Source organism: Colobus angolensis, unplaced genomic scaffold, assembly GCF_000951035.1.
Source record: "Colobus angolensis palliatus isolate OR3802 unplaced genomic scaffold, Cang.pa_1.0 Scaffold386, whole genome shotgun sequence".
Lineage (NCBI taxonomy): Eukaryota > Metazoa > Chordata > Mammalia > Primates > Cercopithecidae > Colobus > Colobus angolensis.
Window position 1 is genome coordinate 1166368 of NW_012117221.1, and position 20279 is coordinate 1186646.

General features: G+C 43.1%; 1 protein-coding gene across 5 annotated transcripts in view; it reads left to right on the forward strand.

Moving 5' to 3' along the window:
- The window catches only part of PALM2 (paralemmin 2), a 476431-nt gene that overhangs the window by 396821 nt on the left and 59331 nt on the right, over positions 1 to 20279 (forward strand). For all 5 annotated transcript variants that reach the window (XM_011954585.1, XM_011954589.1, XM_011954586.1 and 2 more), the window contains one exon: positions 7568 to 7698. In XM_011954585.1, the coding sequence (XP_011809975.1) occupies positions 7568 to 7698 (131 nt within the window). The remainder of the gene's footprint in view (positions 1 to 7567; positions 7699 to 20279) is intronic.

Consider the following 20279-nt stretch of genomic DNA (forward strand, 5'->3'; position numbering starts at 1 on the left):
AAGATCTTATTTACTGGGAGTCAAGAAAGAGGAAGAAAAGAGTGGGAAGGATAGGGGAAGGGGAAGAGGGACAGGATACAGATGAATGTCTGAAAACACAAACACAGCTGTTGCCTCATGCTGAGTTTACCCCATCTTCTGTTAGAAAACTGAATTTAGGCCAGGTGCAGTGGCTCATGTCTGTAATCCCAACACTTTAGGAGGCCAAGATGAGGCAGACGATCTGAGGTCAGGAGTTCGAGACCAGCCTGGCCAACATGGTGAAACCCCGTCTCTACTAAAAATACAAAAATTAGCTGGGCTACTTGGGAGGCTGAGGAGGAGAATCGCTTGAACCTGGGAGGTGAAGGTTGCAGTGAGTCGAAGTCACGTCACTACACTCCAGCCTGGGTGACACAATGAGACTCCATCTCAAATAAAAAAGAAAAAGAAAAAGAAAAGAAAAGAAAATTGAATTTAGCCATATTCCAACCATCATCCACTAGAATAGCCAATATCAGCTTTAGCCAGATTACAAATGAATGAAAGATACAGAGTAAAAAGTAAAATCATGAAAGTACACAAAGGAATCACAGGCGAGTATTTTTATAGTGAGGGTAAGGAAGTCTTATCTAAGTATGACATCAAAGCCAGAATGTGCAAGTAAAAAAGATTGCCAGATATGACTTTATAAAAATAACAAACATCTGACCAGGAAACAATTGGAGACTTATTACAAGTTCTGATTCACCTCCTACTTCCCCACTCTGCCTCACCCACCCTCTCCAGACATGCCTCACTGTCTACTGGGGTCACCTCAAAAAGTGGTATCTAGGCTGGTCACAGTATGTCATGCTTGTAATCCCAGTACTTGGGAGGATGAGGTGGGAAGATCATTTGAACCTAGGAATTTGAGACCAGCCTGGGCAACATAGATTCCATCTCTACAAAAATAAAATAAAAAGTAAAAGAAAGTAAGAAAAGTGACTTCATTACAGTTACCTTAGCTGTAGATGAAAAAGATTGAGTTAGATTATCTCTGTGATCTTTTTTTAGCTTTAATGATCCAAGGTTTTATATTTGCTAAAGTACAGTGTATGTGCATGATTTTCCAAGAATTCCTCACATGTCAGCCTCCGTGGATGAATAAAAGATATAGCCCTGACTGTGAGGACTCAGAGGCAAGTCGGGGAGAGAGAGCATCAATATGGAACCCACCATTAGAGGAACTGAAAAATAGTTTTCCATGTTAGGAAGTGGATCAGCGGCACCTGATGATTTTGTAAATCCTATTTGAGCACAAAAAGGATTCTTCAGTGATCTTACACAGAGGCAAGATAGCAGACTGTACCTCTTGGCTTCAAATCCCAGATCCACAGCTCACTTGATGTGATACCATGGATAAGTCAGTTAATGTTAGCACCTACCTCGTGGGATGCTTGTGAAAATTAAGTGGATTTACATGTAAAGCACATAAAGCAGTAAGAATTCTATAATAATGATCATATTGTCACCATCATCACACCCTGTACTATGGCTGCAAATACCATTTATGTATCTATGACTCCCAAATTGACATCTCCAGTCGATGGCCCTTGAATCCCAGTCGTCCATGTTCAACTGCTTTTCTGACATGTCCACTTAGATGGATATCACTTTCATTTAGAAGCCTCTCAAACTTAACATGCCCAAAATGAAAGATTTTATTTTCTGCTTTTCTATCATTTGTTCTTTTACTCTTCCCTGTCTCCAATTGATGATACCACTAGTCACCCTTTCACTCAAACCAAATATCTATATGTCGCCCTAATCCTTCCCTTTTTCTCAGCCCACATCTAATCTATTACAGGTCACACTGATTCTACCTGCAGAAGGTACCACCATGCCTTTTGATTCTTCTGTCTCTCTTCTGTTTCAAGCTAATATGCTCTATCACTTAAACCATACAATAAACTCCCATCACTTGTACTTTGTAATCCTGCCCCTTGCAATGTGTTCTTCCTATTGCGCTTAGAACACACAGAAAACTCCTTAATAAGGCTACAGAATCCTACCTAATCTGGCCCCAGCCTTCTTCTCCATCTTCAATTTGTTCTGCCCTCCCACCCCAACCTCACTTATTGTGGTCCAACCACTCGGGCATTTGTTCCGGTCCATAAACACACCAAACTCTGTTCTACCGCCAGGCTGGTACATTGGCCAGTCCCTCCACCTGGAACACCCCTCCGGATCTCAGATCTCAACTCGAATATTTAAGTCATCAGAGAGACCTTTCCCACTTTAAGTGTCCTCCCTTGGTCCCTGTTTGTCACATTGTCCTAGCTACCTCTTCCTAGGCAGCATCATAGTCTGAAATTATCTTGCATCCTTGTTTATTGGGATGAAGGCTTGGGTGAGAGTAGGGACTTGCCTGTCTTCCTGAGCTGTGACTTCAGGGACTGGCAGAGTTCTTGGTACCTAGGAAAGGGATAAGAGAGCCACTGCTCCTGAGTTGGAGACACAGAAGGAGAGGATGAGGAGTTCTTTTAGATTATGGTATTTGGCCATCCATTGAGAAAGCTTGTGTATTCTTCAAGCATTTGGATAGTCATAGGTCCTCATGCTGTGCTACTCAAATTGTGGTCCTCAGTCTGGCATTGCCAATGACAGCATCACCTGGGAGCTTGTTAAAATTCAAATTCCCAGGCCTTATGCCAGACTTAGAGGATCTGCGTCTCCATGGGTGGGTCCTGGAATCTGTCTTAGGAAGTTCTCCTGCTGGTTCTTATGCATACTAAAGTTTGGAAAACTCAGTTCTTGTTTTTGTTTTCCAAAGCTGGCCAGGCCAGTAGAGCAAGAAACAGAGTTACTTTGGGAGTTCCCTCTGTCCTCCTTTCAGAAGCCCCTGTCAAGATCCGCTTTGTCCGGCTCCCAGCTCCCCATCTGCTCGTTCCTTGTACTGACTTATCATGGTGACATTCATTTGACAAATGTGAAGTTTGACAGTCCTTAGCACCTTGGGAGGCCAACTCTGGCCTGAAGTCAGGAGTTCGAGACCAGCCTGGCCACCATGGTGAAATCCCATCTCTACTAAAGCTATGATACTATGTTAGCTATGATACTTTTTTTTGATGTATTTAGATAATAAAGGCCACAAACAGAAAAGTTTTTTTAATTTTAGTTTTTTTATTTCTATTGAGTTCTGCTTCCACTAAATTCTGAAACACTCGGGCAGCCAATACAAGCCAGCACAGTTTAGGGAACCTGTGCTTCGGATGGCGCACTCAGTATACCCCATTCCATTTGGAGACATTTTGGAGACAACATGAGGGGGATCTGGAGTCAGTTAAGGAAGCCTTTTGAGTTGGTGATTTCCCTACAGCATGACTTTGGAGCCAAGTGGAAAATCAGCTATACTTTTTTGGCTTCTTAAAAATGTCTGAACACCTTTGTAAAACAGGATTCTCTGAGACCAGGCCTACTGCCTTTTCCAGGTTTTTTGTTTTGTTTTGTTCTGTTTTGTTTTGAGACAGAGTCATGCTCTGTCACCCAGATTAAAGTGCAGTGGCGCGATCTCGGCTCACTGCAACATCTGCTTCCTGGGTTCAAGCAATTCTCCTGCCTCAGCCTCCTGAGTAGCTGGGATTACAGGTGCTCGCCATCATACCCACCTAATTTTTGTATTTTTAGTAGAAATGGTGTTTCACCATGTTGGCCAGGCTGGTCTCGAACTCCTGACCTCAGGTGATCCACCTGCCTTGGCCTCCCAAAGTGCTGGGATTACAGGCATGAGCCACTGCACCCAGCCCCACTACTGCCTTTTTCTGTTGGAGCCTCTCTTCCTGGCTCCTCCTGTGGGGATGTTCTTAATGATATCATGCCTGTATCAAGAAAAGAGATGGAAGTAGAGGGACATACACCTCTGGGTGACCAGAGTCACCAGGCTGCTCTGGCCAGAGCTACCTGCTGATGGTGGCAGCTAAATTGGTGAGCAGTAAGGGGCTAGAGCCTTCATGTGGTGGCAGGAGGCACTGTGTGAAGAAGAGGAGAGAGAACATTCCAAGAGAGTCACTTACGTTGCAAGAAGATGTGGCTGCAGAGCATCCCTACTGGGGTGGAGACAGCCAGGACTGTCCACAGCTGCCTTTCCAGAAGGGTCCACACCAACGCCAAGGCTTCCAGGATATCTGTTTCCCAGAATCCTAAGGTTTTTACTCTCTGTGGTTTGGACATCTTTAGCACAGGAAGCACCCTGAAAGTGTGGTCCCTATCCCTCCCAAATAATTAAGAGTGAAAGAAAGTTGAGAATTTCCCAGTTCATCCATTTACTCATTCATTCAAGGGAATGGGGCTACAGTTCCATTGACTGAATGAATAAATGGATGAATTGGGAAATTCTGGGTGACACAGTGAATGCAAAGGTGGATAAAGGGCAGTCCCAGCCTTCAAGGAACCGGCAGGCTACAGGGGAAAACAGATGTAAAAACAGAATTTGAGGATACTATGAAAAGGCCATAGAGTCTGTCTCAGAGCCAGTAGAGGTGGAAGGCTTCTCTGGTGGTATTTTACTTGTTCTTTCTTAGGTAAATAAAGCAGAGGCCAAGGGAACAGGACGAACAACAACAATAGTAAACATTTCTATAGTACTAAGTATGCGTGTGGCCCTTTTAGCCCATAAGCTCCTTTAATCCTCATAACAACCCTCTGAGATGGGCACTGCTATTGTCTCCATTTTACAGATGAGAAAACTGAGGCTCAGTGAGGCGAAGGAGCCTGTTCAAGCTCAGTCAGCTGGTAAATGGCAGACTGGTTCCAGAGCTCCGGCTGTTAGCCACTGTTCAGCATGGCCTCTTGCAGTCTCTACCCGATTCCTGAGAGTAAATTTTAGAGCCAAGTTATAGTTCAAGAAAAGCAAAGCAATAATCATTCTTCTACTTCAGAATTGCTACCAATTAACAATTTATTTTGTGCCTACACCAGATTAAATATCTGAATAAAAATATAAAAACATTAATTGATTAAAAAATGGCCTCTCATAATGTGCAAACAGGGTCTGTCTGGGAAATTCTGAGAGGTTTATGTGGAGAACAATGGTTCTGCATTTTTTGTAGAAAGAGCAACCGATTTTCCCCACCCTTTCCCACTTTCCAATGGAAAAGAATCTCTGATAAAGCTTTGACAAGCAACCAACGTAGACAAATTGTACTGCACTCTTTTACACATGATTTTATATTATCAAACAATGCCCTATAATGTAAAAACTGCGCATTTTAATACTTACCCTGGTGGTAGATGCACACTATTTATACAGAGCACATTGAACAGGCAGCATGTTACCATGTTACCAATGATGCATGACTATTTACGCATATTGGGGTGTGGGGGTGACTCCTGTCTATAATCACTGTAAGAGTATAGTTAGGAATAATTCTATGTGAACAAACTCTAGTCTTTAAGCCTAATTATTAAAAAATTACAGGTCAAGTACCATAAACTTGCCTATGTGCTGCAAGAGGAATCAACCAGATCTCTACAAACAATGATTTGTAATGAAAAGGCAAGAATAACATCAATAAAAACAGTGTGGGTCACCTGAACCCACACTGATGATATATTGTCAACACAGAGTCTTTCCTCGAAGTGCAGGAATTCCAGGCTGATTGAACGTGTTCCTGGGCGTGGAGCAGGGTGTCTACAGCACCAAATGACTCCTGGACTTCTCAATAGAATGGTGAATCAGGACCATTAGTGAAGTCTAACTTACTAATACTAAGGGTTGGTAATTTTTCTTTCTTTTTTTTTTTTTTTGAGGCGAAGTTTCACTCTCGTTGCCCAGACTGGAGTGCAGTGGCATGATCTCAGCCCACTGCAACCTCTGCCTGCTGGGCTCAAGCGATTCTCCTGCCTCAGCTTCCCGAGTAGCTGGGGTTATAGGCACGTGCCATCACACTGGGCTAATTTTGTATTTTTAGTAGAGACAGGGTTTCTCTATGTCAATCAGGCTGGTCTCGAACTCCCGACCTCAGGTGATACGCCCGCCTCGGCCTCCCAAAGCGCTGAGATTACAGGTGTGAGCCACCACGCCCAGCCCAGTGTTGGTAATTTTTAAAGACTCATCTTGTAGGTTCATAATAAAATGCCCTTAATGCTGCATACAAATGAGAGTCTATGGATTTGTGCATCCTTTGCTCATAAGAGCTTCAGGGAGTCTGCTCCAAGCCTGCATTCCCTGGCTGTCAGTCGTTAGAAGAGTTCTTTCCTTTCGCCTCGCTCACCCTGCCTGATGAGATCAAATGAAATTCTGGACAGAGGTTATGCCAGTGAGCCAGGGAGCCAAAGAGCCAGGTCTTTACTCTGTGTTAGCTGGCTTCATAGCCGTTGCTCCTGCTCTTCCTTTGGTTGCTTACTGATTCTGGGAAGAATTGGTCATGTGCCCTGCATCCTCACTGTGGTCTCCTCTGGTGACAACACCTGCCCACGGTCATGCTCACTGGTCCTCAGCCATGAGGCACAGGGTCAGTAACTGCTGCCGTCAGCCATCTAGGGACCATGTAAGTGGAACCTGAATCAAAATTACGCGCTCACATCTACCTCTCCTTGCTCTTCCTTTTAGGGAATTTCAACATGCTTTTTTCCTGAACTGTTTTCATTTCCCCTCTCAAAGCAGTAATTGCTGCCTCCAAACCATTGACCTGAAACAAAAGCTTTTTATTCCACTGTACCGTATTGTAGTACACTTGCAAATGTGGGATGTATGGTTTTTTTGTTTGTTTGTTTTGTTTTGTTTTGTTTGTGAGACAGGGTCTCATTCTGTCACCCAGGCTGGAGTACAGTGGTGCGATCACAACTCGCTGCAGCCTTGACCTACATGGCTCAGGCGATCCCCACCTCAGCCTTCCCAAGTAGCTGGGACTACAGGCATGCACCACCACACCCAGCTAATTGTTTAATTTTTTGTAGAGACAAGGTCTCACTATGTTGCCCAAGCTGGTCTCCAACTCCTGGACTCAAGCAATCCTCCTGCCTCCCAAAGTTTTGGGATTACAGACATCCGCCACCATGCCGACCTAGGGGCATATGATTTTTATAGCATTTGGAGATTATTGCTGAAAATGATTGGGAGTCATTAAAGAAGGGAGTAACTGAAGAAGAGGCATGACAATCTTTTTAAAACACTTTAATATGGACCAGATGTTAGGTGGTCTTAGAAAGTTTTTCAATTAAATTGCAGTTGCATAGAAAAATGTTCTTAATTTTTAGAGACTCCTACTGACATATTATTGGGTAAAATATGGTTGTTATTTACTTTAAAATCATTTGATGAAAAGTATATGGTAAAATGTGGTAAAATGTTCATAATTGTTAAATCTAGATGAGATTACATGGTCATTCATTTTTAAATTCTTTTAATAATAGAAAATGATGTAGATATAAATCTCTTTGGGTGCTGGTCTAGAGGGAAGTAGGGAGCCAAGTTAGTGAGGAGGCGAAGGCAGCGATTCAGGCAGCGCTGGTGAAGGGTGAAGCTAAAACAGCACCACTGCAGAGGGAGAGGAGAGTGTGGACTGAAAAGTATCATCTTGTTTGTTGTCTTTCCTCACGCCCACAGTCCAAAGTGCTTCGGGAGAAATGGCTGCTGCAGGGCATACCCGCTGGAACTGCCGAAGAGGAGGAAGCCAGGAGGCGGCAGTCTGAAGAGGATGAGTTCAGAGTCAAGCAACTTGAAGATAACATTCAGAGGTAGGTGGATTCCAGCCAGGGAACCCCTTCGACAGTTTTTTGGTGCAGTAACCACTGCCCTCCTCTAGGTGGCCTTTCTCAATACTGTTACCTTCTCCTGTACTTTACAATTTTCTTGCTAAACAAAACACATTGATGTTGTTTAAACTTTTCCACATGACCCAGAGTTATGACACAGAGTACTAATTAGTTTTTATTTTTATTTTTAACTTTTATTTTAAGTTTAGGGATACAAATACAGGTTTGTTACGTAGGTAAACTTGTGTCCTGGGGATTTGTTGGACAAATTATTTCACCACCCAGGAATTAAGCCTAGTACCCATTAGTCATTTTTCCTGATTCTCTCCCTCCTCCCTCCCTTCACCCTCTGAAAGGCTCCAGTGCGTATTGTTCCCTTCTATGTGTCCGTGCGTTCTCATCATTAGTTCCCACTTGTAAGTGAGAATATGCAATATTTGGTTTTCTGTTCCTGTGTTAGTTTGCTAAGGATAATGGCCTCCACCTCTATCCATGTCCCTACAAAGGACATGATCTCATCCTTTTCTGTGGCTGCAGAGAATACTAATTATTGCATTGGGCTGTAATACAGCACAGTGATGGCTTCATGGGCCCATGAGGTGTTGTGAGCAGCTTGCCCCTTCAGGTGCTCCCTTTAAGTTCTTATATTAGCTTTCGTCTTTTTCCTCCTTCGGGTCAGGTTGTTAGCTGTAATTGCTGCTGTAGTGAGTCTGTTTTCAAATTTGCTATATTTGGTCAATTCGAAATGGGAAAACTGTAGTCAACAGTCTTGGGATTAAAATGAAGAGTGTGGAGGTGCTGAGTGAGAGCTCGTGGTTATATGCCCGTGCTCTACAAATTCACTTTGCATTGTCTGCTTTCACTGCTCAGAAAGTGGTTTCTTTATGGTTCTCAACCAGGATTTGATCATTTCAATCTGGGAGATAAGCGACCTGTCTGTGGCCAATGACTGGTCAGGCTCACACAAGAGCAATAATGTAGGTTTTTACTTGGGAGCTATAGCCACACCAGGTCCCAGGACACCTAGCTAGAGAGATATGAGATAGGGATGGAAAGTGGTACGCATAGATGCTTTAGAACCAAATCTATTCCTCCAACCCATCCCACCAAATTCTGCCTGAAATCTCACCATCTGGAGCTTCATCTCTGTCTTCTGAGCTTATGAGCTCTCTCTCTCTCTGTCTTTTTTTTTTTTTTTTTTTTTTTAGGAGGAATCTCACTCTGTCGTCAGGCTGGAGTGCAGTGGCACGACCTCGGGTCACTGCAACCTCCGCCTCCTGAGTTCAAGCGATTCTCCTGCCTCAGCCTCCCGAGTAGCTGGGACTACAGGCACCCGCCACCATGCCCAGCTAATTTTTGTATTTTTAGTAGAGACAGGGTTTCACCATGTTGGCCAGGATGGTCTTGATCTCTTGACCTTGTGATCCGCCTGCCTCGGCCTCCCAAAGTGCTGGAATTATAGGCATGAACCACCGTACCCAGTATGAGCTCTTTTAAAATACAAAGGGTAATAGCTAAACTGCTACCAGCCACTTACAACCAACAGCAAATGAAGACTCTGAGAGCACCTGTAATAGTGTCACTAAAGGGAAAAGCAAGCCGAGTAAATCCCAAAGGCATACTTCAGACTATGTCCCTACTTTGCTTAGGTCCTCATGCATTTTAAAGAGCTTTCAGAGCAGTTTGGCTAAACATTGTTTATGAAGGAAACCAGCCAAGCAAAAGTTTGGAGGGTTTGTATATACATATACATATATATACTCACACACACCCGTGTACATGCACATGCTTTTTCTTAGAATACAAAGGATAAAGGCTAAACTGTTACCAACCATTTATATCATACATATGTATATCATATGCATATATATAGAGAGAGTAGGTGTTATTATAGACAGAAGGCAGAAAGGATTTGGAAAATAGGATAAAGTTAGTTACATGACCTTTCCTATTTTTCTTTTTGTTTCTTTTTTTAAAGACATAAGGTCTCACTCTGCTGTCCAGGCTGGACTGCAGTGGTGCAATCATAGCTCACTGCAGCCTCAGACTCCTGAACTTAAGCTCTCCTCCCACCTCAGCCTCTCAAATAGCTGGGAATAAAAGCTCATGCCACTGTGCCTGGCTTTTTTTTTTTTGGTAGAGAAAGAGTCTCACTATGTTGCTTAGGCTGGTCTTGAACTCCTGGCTTCATGTGATTCTTCCCTCTCAGCCTCCCAAAGTGTTGGGATTACAGGCGTGAACCACCGTGTCCATCCTTTTTATTTTTCTTAAATGGCATTGGGAAACATGGTCTTCCAATCAAATTGGCAGTTTAACCTTGGCTTGAATACAAATATGTTGTTATTATGGTCCAATAGGTGGTAACTTGCACTTGTAGTATGAGCCGTTGCATGGCTAGAGTTTTAAACTGAGACTCAGTTTTTGTCTAAATTGACCATTGGAATGAGGTGTTGCGAGTTAGGGGCTGGTTTATTGTTCAGGTGGTCATAATCATACTCAGAAAAAAATTGTTAAAGGTCTTTTTATTCTTTAAGTCAATGGAATAAAGAGCTCACTCGGCTGGGCGCTGTGGCTCAAGCCTGTAATCCCAGCACTTTGGGAGGCCGAGACGGGTGGATTGTGAGGTCAGGTGATCGAGACCATCCTGGCTAACACGGTGAAACCCCGTCTCTACTAAAAAATACAAAAAAACTAGCTGGGTGAGATGGCGGGCGCCTGTAGTCCCAGCTACTTGGGAGGCTGAGGCAGGAGAATGGCGTGAACCCAGGAGGCGGAGCTTGCAATGAGCTGAGATCCGGCCACTGCACTCCAGCCTGGGCGACAGAGCAAGACTCCGTCTCAAAAAAAAAAAAAAAAAGAGCTCACTCAATGTATGCAGGCAGTCTTGCCCATTAAGAGCTGGAATCCCAAACCAGAGGAAGTAAATAAGTAAATCACAATAGCCTGCAGGGTTGGATGGTGAGGTCTGGATTCAGGGGCCATTTCTTCTGTCCTCATCATGACTTTGGGCCAAATGGGCACTGGATGTGTGCTAGGATGAACTGTGCTCCCTGGAGCTGCTTTCTGTAGGAGCAGGACTGTGGTGAGCATCATTTCCTCTGCAGGGCCTCCTGAGGGAGGAGTTTCTTCCTACCCTGGAAGGCAGCTTCTGCTTCTCTTCATCTTGCTGGCATCTTCTCTACCACAATGTTTATTAGTGTCTTTAATCTTCAATCCCATAGGAAGAAAGAGTTGTTATCTCTCTTCCCATAAAAGACATTCAGTCACCTAAGACATTTCCCTGTAGTTGAACATAGCTTAGTTCTCGCTCACAGAATGACATTTGAATAGTTCTAAAGGCTCATTGCAAACATGAGCACCCCACAGTGTTACAAAATCCCTGTGGATTGGCTGGCATGGCTCTGCTGATAGGGCTGAGCTCACCTAAGTGACTCCAAGCTGCATGTCGCCTGAGTCCACTCTTGTTTACCCTGCACTAACAGGCTAACCGTGATGCCGTCTCTTTCTGGCAATGGGAGAGGTACAAGAGGACTGAACAGAAACAAGGCCGAGGCTCAGAACTGCCCACAAGCCATCTGCCAAACCAAGTCAACGAGCAAGCCCAAAACCAAGGGAGGAGACAGCCAGCCAACTTTTAGTGGAAGGAACACAGATCAGGGAAGGGTGAAGGATAGGGACGAATAATTCAGTCTTCCAGAAGCATGATTGTTGAATTGAAAACTTCAAGCATTCGGGAAAATGGACCGGCATTAGGGAAACTACAGAAAAGCCATTTAAGAAGAAAGAGGACTGGTTGGGCACGGTGGCTTATGCCTGTAATCCCAGCACTTTGGGAGGCCGAGGCAGGTGGATCACCTGAGATCAGGAGTTCAAGACCAGCCTGATCAACATGGCAAAACCCCATCTCTACTAAAAATACAAAAATTAGATCAGTGTGGTGATGGGCGCCTGTAATCCCAGCTACTCGGGAGGTTGAGGCACAAGAATCGCTTGAACCTGGGAAGCAGAGGTTGCAGTGAGCTGAGATCACGCCCCTGCACTCCAGCCTGGGCAACACAGTGATACTACATCTCAAAAAATAAAAATAAAAATAAAGAGGACTAACTAAAACAATGCAAGAATGCAGAGAGAAAGGAAGAAGAGAGTAAGAGAATATAAGTGACTTCAAGATCAAAGTTGCGATCTGATCTTTATATAATAGGAATCTTGAAAAGTATAAGATCAGATACAGAACCATTAAATAAAGGAATTTTAAGGGAAACCTTTACTCAAAGCAAAACGTTAATCTGTAGATCTTTAGATTTGGGCCCACTAGTCTAAGTCACCCCCAGCAATCAATTAGATTTTCCTAAAGAGATACATCAACTATTGGCAATCTATAAACTATATTAGTAGAGTTGTGCCCTGAAAGTATTTTCATCCTTGTTGTTGAACTAAGAATAGCTTGAAGACACTGAAGGAGAAATAGAGAATGGTAACCAAAGAACAAGGAACATTTCTATAAAAAAAGACTAAGGGAAATTGGGTCATTTAGTTTAGCTAACAAAAAGATAATGGTATCATAACTCAGAACTTCAGTTCTTGAGTTCCTTAAACAAGGAACTTCAGTTCCTTGAAACAAAAACAAGGAAACTTTGTGTAGCTCTCGTCTGATTTACATGGTAAATATTTCTTGCTCATACTCATCATTCACCATCCATATTTACAAGTGAGAAACACGTTACCATCTCAAAGTCCACAGAAATGTTCCCAACCCAAGTCATTGTTTTAAATGTTCCACAGAACGTTACCATCTCAAAGTCCACAGAAATGTTCCCAACCCAAGTCAAGGTTTTAAAAAATAGGAATTACCAGGCCTCATTCTAGGAAATTTGGATTTAGTGACCCAAGTAAGGAGTCCTGTAATCTGTTTTTTAAAAGGGCATTCCAGATAATTCTGTTGTGTGGTCAGGTTCAAGAATGATTGCTGTAAATGGAAAAATTGATAGATCATAAATGAAATCCCATTTTTAATACCTAGAAACCCCCCAGGAGAGGGGGAAGTAAATCATGTTTATGAGAAAACTGGCTTCACACACAAGGATAAAGGACATCCCAACCCTTGATTCAGACTGTTTCTGAGCCTTCCTAATTTGACCTAAAGAAATGTGAAACCTGCTTTGGGGATTCCTGTAGGTGAGAGTAGCTCTGGCTTAGAACTGAAATCTCTCCTCCATAGGCCCCACAGTAGAGGCAAGCTTTCATTTGAAGTGGATTAGAAACAGCCTTGGTTTACCAGGCTAAGGATGATCCAGGTCGGGAAAACTGTCCACTTTACCAAAGGCCAGAAAATTCTACCATTCTTCTAAGATTTCTTGCTAAAATTCAAAGTCATGTGGTCTTGAAGAGGTGACACCAAAGCAGCTGCAAAGGAAGAGGAAAACCTGGCTGCCACCGTGGAGAAATAGGTAGTCATTCTTTTGCACAGCTTTTCCCTGGGTAATGTCAGGAGTATATTTTTGGCTCCCTGGAAACCAGAATTAAAATAGGCTAAATAACATTGGGATTGTTGAAAGCAAAATCTGTAGATGTTTCCTTTTTTGACTTTTTTGAATGTCCACATCTTCTGAATGCTTTACTTCTTGTTGGAGTGACTTATTGAGAAAGCCCAAGAGATTGTTTCTGGCCTGGGCCCATTGCCAGCCATTGTTCACGCCAATACTATGTGTGGTGGGTCCCTGGTGGTCACATGTGGACCTCAGATTGATACTCTTGGAGATTTTAGGTAGTTAGATCCACATAGCCTTGTTTACTTCATGTCTGCCCCAAGTATCAAGTCTTGCTGCTTGCCTTGTCACTTTCCCACTTAAGATTCTCTTTCATTTCATTGGGTTTTACTAAAGTGTTTAAAATATAGGGTTTTTAACTTCCTTTTATTAGTAGAAATATCGGGAAAATTTGTCTCCCAACCTTATCAGTTGGGGGCAGACCAACCTCAATGAAGATGAGAAACTTCATGAGTATTAAATGAAAATGGGATGAGCTGTCACAAAGCCAGGGTATTAATTCTAGCTCTGTTGATCATTTGCTGTGTGACCTTGGGCAAGTCTTTCACTCTCTCCGGTCTCAGTTTCCTCGTATCTTCAGTGAGAGATCTCTTAGGATCTTCCAGCTCTGGTATTCTGAGTTTCTCTAATTTGAGGAGTTGGTTAGAGATCTCTTTTCTCAACAATGTACCTGTGCCAAGAAATGTTACTGTTACAGAAGGAAGTGGTTTTGCAAACGGGTCAGAGTGGAGGAAAGAGGTTGAGTTCTCAAAAAGCAAAAGGCTAGGTATAAGTAACTGATTCATCACAGAGATGACTAATTCATCAGAACAGCTGTCTGTTCTAAAATATGTCATATCAAATATTCATTGAATAAAATATTGAAGTCTCAGTTGCTAACCTAGAGAGAGCCAAGCAGCTTTTAAAAAAAATCAGGATACAAGTGTACTCTTCTTTTCCACATTGGACGTATAATTCTCTGAGTACCTGTGTGGGTCTCTGGCAAATACCAAAATTCACTTAATTTTCCACATTGTTTGGAGGCTTAAAGCCAAAGACGTAGAGACATCAGGCATAAGCATGTGTATCTTATTAAGCATCTGTATGTTATGTGGTGGGGTTTGGCAACCAAGAAGATGACAGTTACTTACAACTGTTCTAGAGAAGGCAACCACTGAAACGTTCACTGAAATCACAAAGGACGCTTGCTTGGGATTCATTGTGTTCTTCACATTTGCTATTTTTAACTTGTGATTCACTGTTCTTTTGAGCAGGGAGGGGAGCACTCCACAGTGGCATTCCACATCTGTGCACTTCCAGCCTGGGTCCCCATCCCATGTTCAGCCACATTTGGCAATGCAGCCCAATTATTGTTTCCATTCTTTTGCTTCCTTCCAAAATAAAACTATATATGCTATGTATACAGAAAACTATATAATAGTGTCACTATATTGTGTAATATTTCCTGGTTTGTCACTCCCTTCTGGATAGTGGCCTAGCTTTTCTGCCTCCATTTAATTCATTAATTTTCTAATTTAAGCCTCATAATACTCCCATGAGGTAGTGATGATGATGGTGATGATGATGATGAGAGAAGAGACGCACAGGAGGTGAAGTAACTTGTTGCCGCCCCTAAAAACATTCAATGGAAGAACATACAAGATGAATGAAAAATAATTTAAAAAAAAATAAGTGAAAGAGCAAGTATTTGAACTCAACTCTGCCTAATTCTAAAGCATGTTCTCAAAAATCTCAACAGAAGTTATTTTAAGCTAAAATTTTTTGAGACCTCTGATATTGAGTGAAATTACACTAACGTTCACCTCGTGATGTAGGAGGGACAGGTAATGTGATTCTCCCTCCTCAGCCTCCACACACACTTCTTCAGAAGACGGTGCATCGGATGCACCACGACCCTGGAGGTGCCCATCTTCAGCCTATTGTGGTTGGTCATCGTGATGGTGAGACTGCCCCCTTCAGGTTCTTTCATGAAGTGCAGGTTTCATTTTAGGCTTGGCTCCCTTCTGTCTCTTTTGGAAGCTCTTTGTTCCTGATTGTACTTTCTAGCCTGTGTGCAATCTAAACCTCTGCTAGAAACAGTGTGTGCTTCTGAAAAGGGCTCTAGCATAGCAAACTCACTAGAAAGCCAGACCTCAGAGCTTGACCAAACTTGGTTGGAGTCCTAGTTCTGTATTTACAAGTTGTTTGATCTTGGACAAGCCATGTAAACTCTCTGAACTTAAGTGTCCTTACCTGTACATTGGGGAAAACTATACCCACCTTCCAGTGCTGTTGTAATGTGTAGAGGTCAGATGTGTTTGTGAAGTGCCAAGAACAGCAGGCTGTCAGTAAGAACAGTGCTGTTGGCTGGGCACGGTGGCTGATGCCGGTAATCCCAGCACTTTGGGAGGCCGAGGCAGATGGATCACCTGAGGTCAGAAGTTCGAGACCACCCTGGCCAACATGGTGAAACCTCGTCTCTACTAAAAATACAAAAAAATTAGCCAGGCGTGGTTGCAAGCGCTTGTAATCCCAGTTACTCAGGAGGCTGAGGCAGGAGAATCACTTGAACCCAGGAGGCAGAGGTTGCAGTGAGCTGAGATTGTGCCATTGCACTACAGCCTGGGCATCAAGAGCAAAACTTCGCCTCTAAAAAAAAAGAATAGTGCTGTTGTTATTGTTGTTTCTTCCATCCCCCTAGAACAGGGTTTCTTAACAGCTGTGCTATTGACATTTAGGGCTGGACAGTTATTTGTCGTGAGTGGCTGTCTTGAGTATTGCAAGATATTTAGTAGCATCCCTGGCCTCTACCCAATGGTTTCCAGGGGCACCATCACCCTTTCACAGTCATTATAATAAAACATGTCTCCAGACATTGCTGAATGTTACCTTGGGGGACAAAATCTCTCCGAATTGAGAACTACTGCTCAAAAGCCTGGCATTATGTGTATTGATACTAAGATGAAAATCTCACCACCAAGTAGTTTCATAATACAGAACCCTAAAAAGATTTATTAAGATAGCATTAGTGATTCTCAGTGCAAAATGACAAAGTGTTTCAGTTGCTTGAAAATATAGGGTTTCTCTTAAGCACTGAGCCATGAAAGTCTGTTCAGAGTTAAAAAGAAATAGTTGCTTTTTTGGTTTTTACATTCAATATTGTGCTGCTTTTGCAAAGGCAATAATTTTATGACAGTTCATAAAACCATAGAATCTTAGAGTATGCATAACTGACATGTTATGTTATGTGGATCAACTCCTATCTAATTCTTGAATTTGCAATGAACATAATGAGTAGGAGTCCAAAAACAGTCTCTCCCCAAAGCCTGAAAGTGACAGGAAACTCATTTACTTGCAAAATAAAACCCAAGTCTATACTGGAACAACTGTCATTATTACAGAGGATCCTTCTTTGGGGTGAAAGTTTTGTTCCCTGCAGCTCCTATCTGCTCTCTGATCCCTGCCCTATCCTCCAAGGACCACACAGAAAAAGCCCTCTTCGCTGACTGAAAAAAATCTAGATGCTTAGGGTTTGTGGTCAGCTTTGGAAGCTGGCACAGGTAAGGGAGGAAACACTCTTAAATTGCAGTCCAGCAGTTCAACATTTCATGTGTGTTACTTAGCAACAGTAGCAGAACGCCTGCCAGATGTACCAGAGTCATCGTGCCTCACTCAGGTTTTGTAGGATCCATTATAATCACCTCATTGTTGGTCTGGTAAATTGGATTTAAAGTGCCCAAAACTATGAAAACAGTAGGAGAATTTCTTCCATACACCAAGGCCATGTAAGAGCCATATTTGGGAAATGCATGCATTTTCTAGCCCTCAGAATAATTGCTGCAATGGAAGGAATGCTGCAAAGTCAACTTTTTTGGTAGCCAGTTCTAGGCTTTTTGGCCTATAATTGCCGCACCCCAAGTTTTCTCTCTACAAAAAGCTTTGATAATAGTCTTTTTCCAATTTTAGGTCACCTTGCATAGCCCCTTTAGCTTGTAACATGGTCATTTCCAACCCTTCTACATTCTTGATGGAATGAAAACATCAAGCCTCCTGCTGACATACTCTTCCACATATTCACAGTTTTCGTGAAATATGCATTTTGAAGGCAGCAAACTAAATAGTGTCTCAGTCCTTTCCAGCGATCTTCCAGCATGGAGGTCTTATTTGGTACCTCCATCACAAGGGCCTGGAGCCAAGATGGTCTCTTGAGCACAATCCCCACTTCGTGTTTCCCCTTTTCACTGTGTAGACCACAGGGAAGAGTACTGTGGGACCTGAGACTGCTTGATGCTCATCAAGGCCTGCTTCCTCCAGCCTTCCCAGCTTCTCTTTCCCTCAGGTCTAGGCGTGGAGCCCTCCAGGACAGCGAACAGGTGATAAAATACACAAGCCATCTCTGATTATGGGATTTTGGCCCCTTAGCAAACGCATGCAAGGATGCTAGAAAAAATACTCATCTTCCTTCTGCTATCCTAAAAGCAACTTCCGACATCAAGAATTTTTTTGGATCTCTCACCCAAAGGTATAAACCTTAGCAGTGGGAAATGCAGGCCAGGCGAGAGGAAAGGGTTACATACTAAGCGATGACTTAGGTTTAGGTAGGTGAATCAGAAGAAGTCTGCCTGCATCCTAGTTCCCGTCCTTGTTTTGGGAAACTCTTTCTAGCATAGTTGGAGTACATGTTCAGTTAAACTTGCAAAGTGAAAAATAAGGGAATGGAGGCCTAAATGTGACTCGCCTGAGGCCACACACAGAGTGAGGAGATGCCATTGTGCTTCCTGCTGAAGCATCTCCCACATCTCTGCCAAGCCTTTTTATCTCCTTTGAAACAGAATCTCTAATGGAGTAAACCACTCCAGGGATCCTAGAGTCTTGTGTTTGTTCCTCTTATGCAGAAAGGCAAAGGAAAAAAATTAAATAATATCCAAATACCGCTTAGTGCACAGAGAGTACCTATGAAATTACAGGGACATTGAGCCAGCAAAGAATGTCCCCGTGGCCAGGGTGCCTGGAGGAAGACTTTTAAGCGTTACCATGCTGTGCAGCATGGGGCTGCCAGCTTGACCAGATTCTAGCTGGAAGGATCAGGCATCTTTAAAGACCAGTAGCATTCAGGGCCATTGCTGGGCCACATGGCTCCTTTGTGCAATTAGAAAATGCAGTTCCACAGGGTAGGCACCACTTAGACAGCCACTGGCTGGACTTCAGCCTCCTTTGTTCCCTTGGCTGGCATCTTAGGCAACAACAATCTGTACAAGCGTGCACCATGGCCCCCCTGGCTTCTTGGTCTCCATGTACCTCCTTCTCGTTGATCATTAAGGTTATGCTATTTTACCCCCATTATTAAGTAATGTCAGGTGAGGCCTGAGGAGATGGAGATGAAGATTTTTACAGGTTGCAGGGGAACACTGACATGCCACTCATCATTTTGTGTGTGTGTGTGTGAGAGACAGTCTCACTCACTCTGTTGCCAGGCTGGAGTGCACTGGCGCGATCTCAGCTGACTGCAACCTCCATCTCCTGAGTTCAAGCGATTCTCTCCTGTTTCAGCCTCCTGAATAATTGGGATTACAGGCACCTGCCACCATGCCAGGCTAATTTTTGTATTTTTAGTAGAGATGGGGTTCCACCATGTTGGCCAGGCTGGACTTGAACTCTTGACCTCAAGTGATCTGCCCACCTTGGCCTCCCAAAGTGCTGGGATTACAGGTGTGAGTCCCCACGCCTGGCCATCACCCATCAATTTTTAAATGGTGGAATGGCTTCCATGATGGATGTTATGAAAGGGTCTATGGGTGCATATGAAAGGAAGTGATCATTACTACTCAGTCCAGGTAAAACTCCCTGGATGGAGGGTGAAGACAATGTGGTTTGAGTTGTTAGGTAAGTGTTTCCTTATCATGTTTCATTATATGTTACATTTACATTCTGTTCATCTCTAAGATATAACTCCCTAAGATTACATCTCTCAGATGTAAACTCCACCAGAGTAAAGACGGTCTTGGTTACTGACTGTAGTCATTTCCTGAGACTGGTGTAACACATTTCTACACACTGGGTGGCTTAAAACAGTTCCAGAGGCCAAAAGTCCAAAATCAAGATACTGGCAGGGCTGTGCTTTCCCCAGAACGTCTAGAGGCAAATCTTTCCTTGCCTCTCTTAACTCAGTGGGTCCAGACATTCCTTGGCTTGTGGCTGTGTCGCTTTAATCTCTGCCTTCGTCTTCACATGGGCTTCTCCTCTTCTCTCTGTGTCTTCTCCTTTGTCTCTTATAAAGACCCCTATCACTGGATTTAGGGCCCTCCTAAATAATTCAGGATGATCTCATCTCAAGATCCTTAAATTAATTACATCTACACAGACCCTTTTATCCACATTAGGTCATATTCATAGGTTCTAGGGGTTAGGAGGTGGACATATCTTTTTGGGGATCATTCAGTGTACTATATCTGGGTGCCTAGATTACTGTTTGGCACCTACGAGGTTGCTCAAGAAATAGTTTTCAATTTAATGTATCTGTATCAGCCTTAATTCATCGATAGGATTGCCATGAGGTTCAGAAACCATCATTTATATCCAGAGATGGTGTAAGGCAATGGTTAAGGGCATGAACATCCACACAATATTTACTGAGTTCAAGTTCAGACTCTCTGCTTGCTGCCTGTTTAATTTGAGGCAAGCCTCTCTCTACTTCAGTTTCTTCTTCTATAAAAATAAATAATAATAATAATAATAAAGATCAACTTTATTGGGGGGGTGACTATCAAGTCAATATATGCAAAGAGTACCTAGAACTGTCTTGGACTTGGTGCCCAATAGGTTTTGACTTTTATTATAAAAATAAAAGAATGATATGACAATGTACAATATATAAACAATCTCAAATTGTTTGATTTTATCAGACTCCCTCTCCACTTTCAGAAACAGCTGAGAGGGTTGTCACTGCCCTGAGATTAGCACAGCATTCCAGACCTCAACCTTGGCTGGGCATCCAGGTCCAAGGGTGCGTTGGAGGGGTACACCTCACCTTTGCAGTCC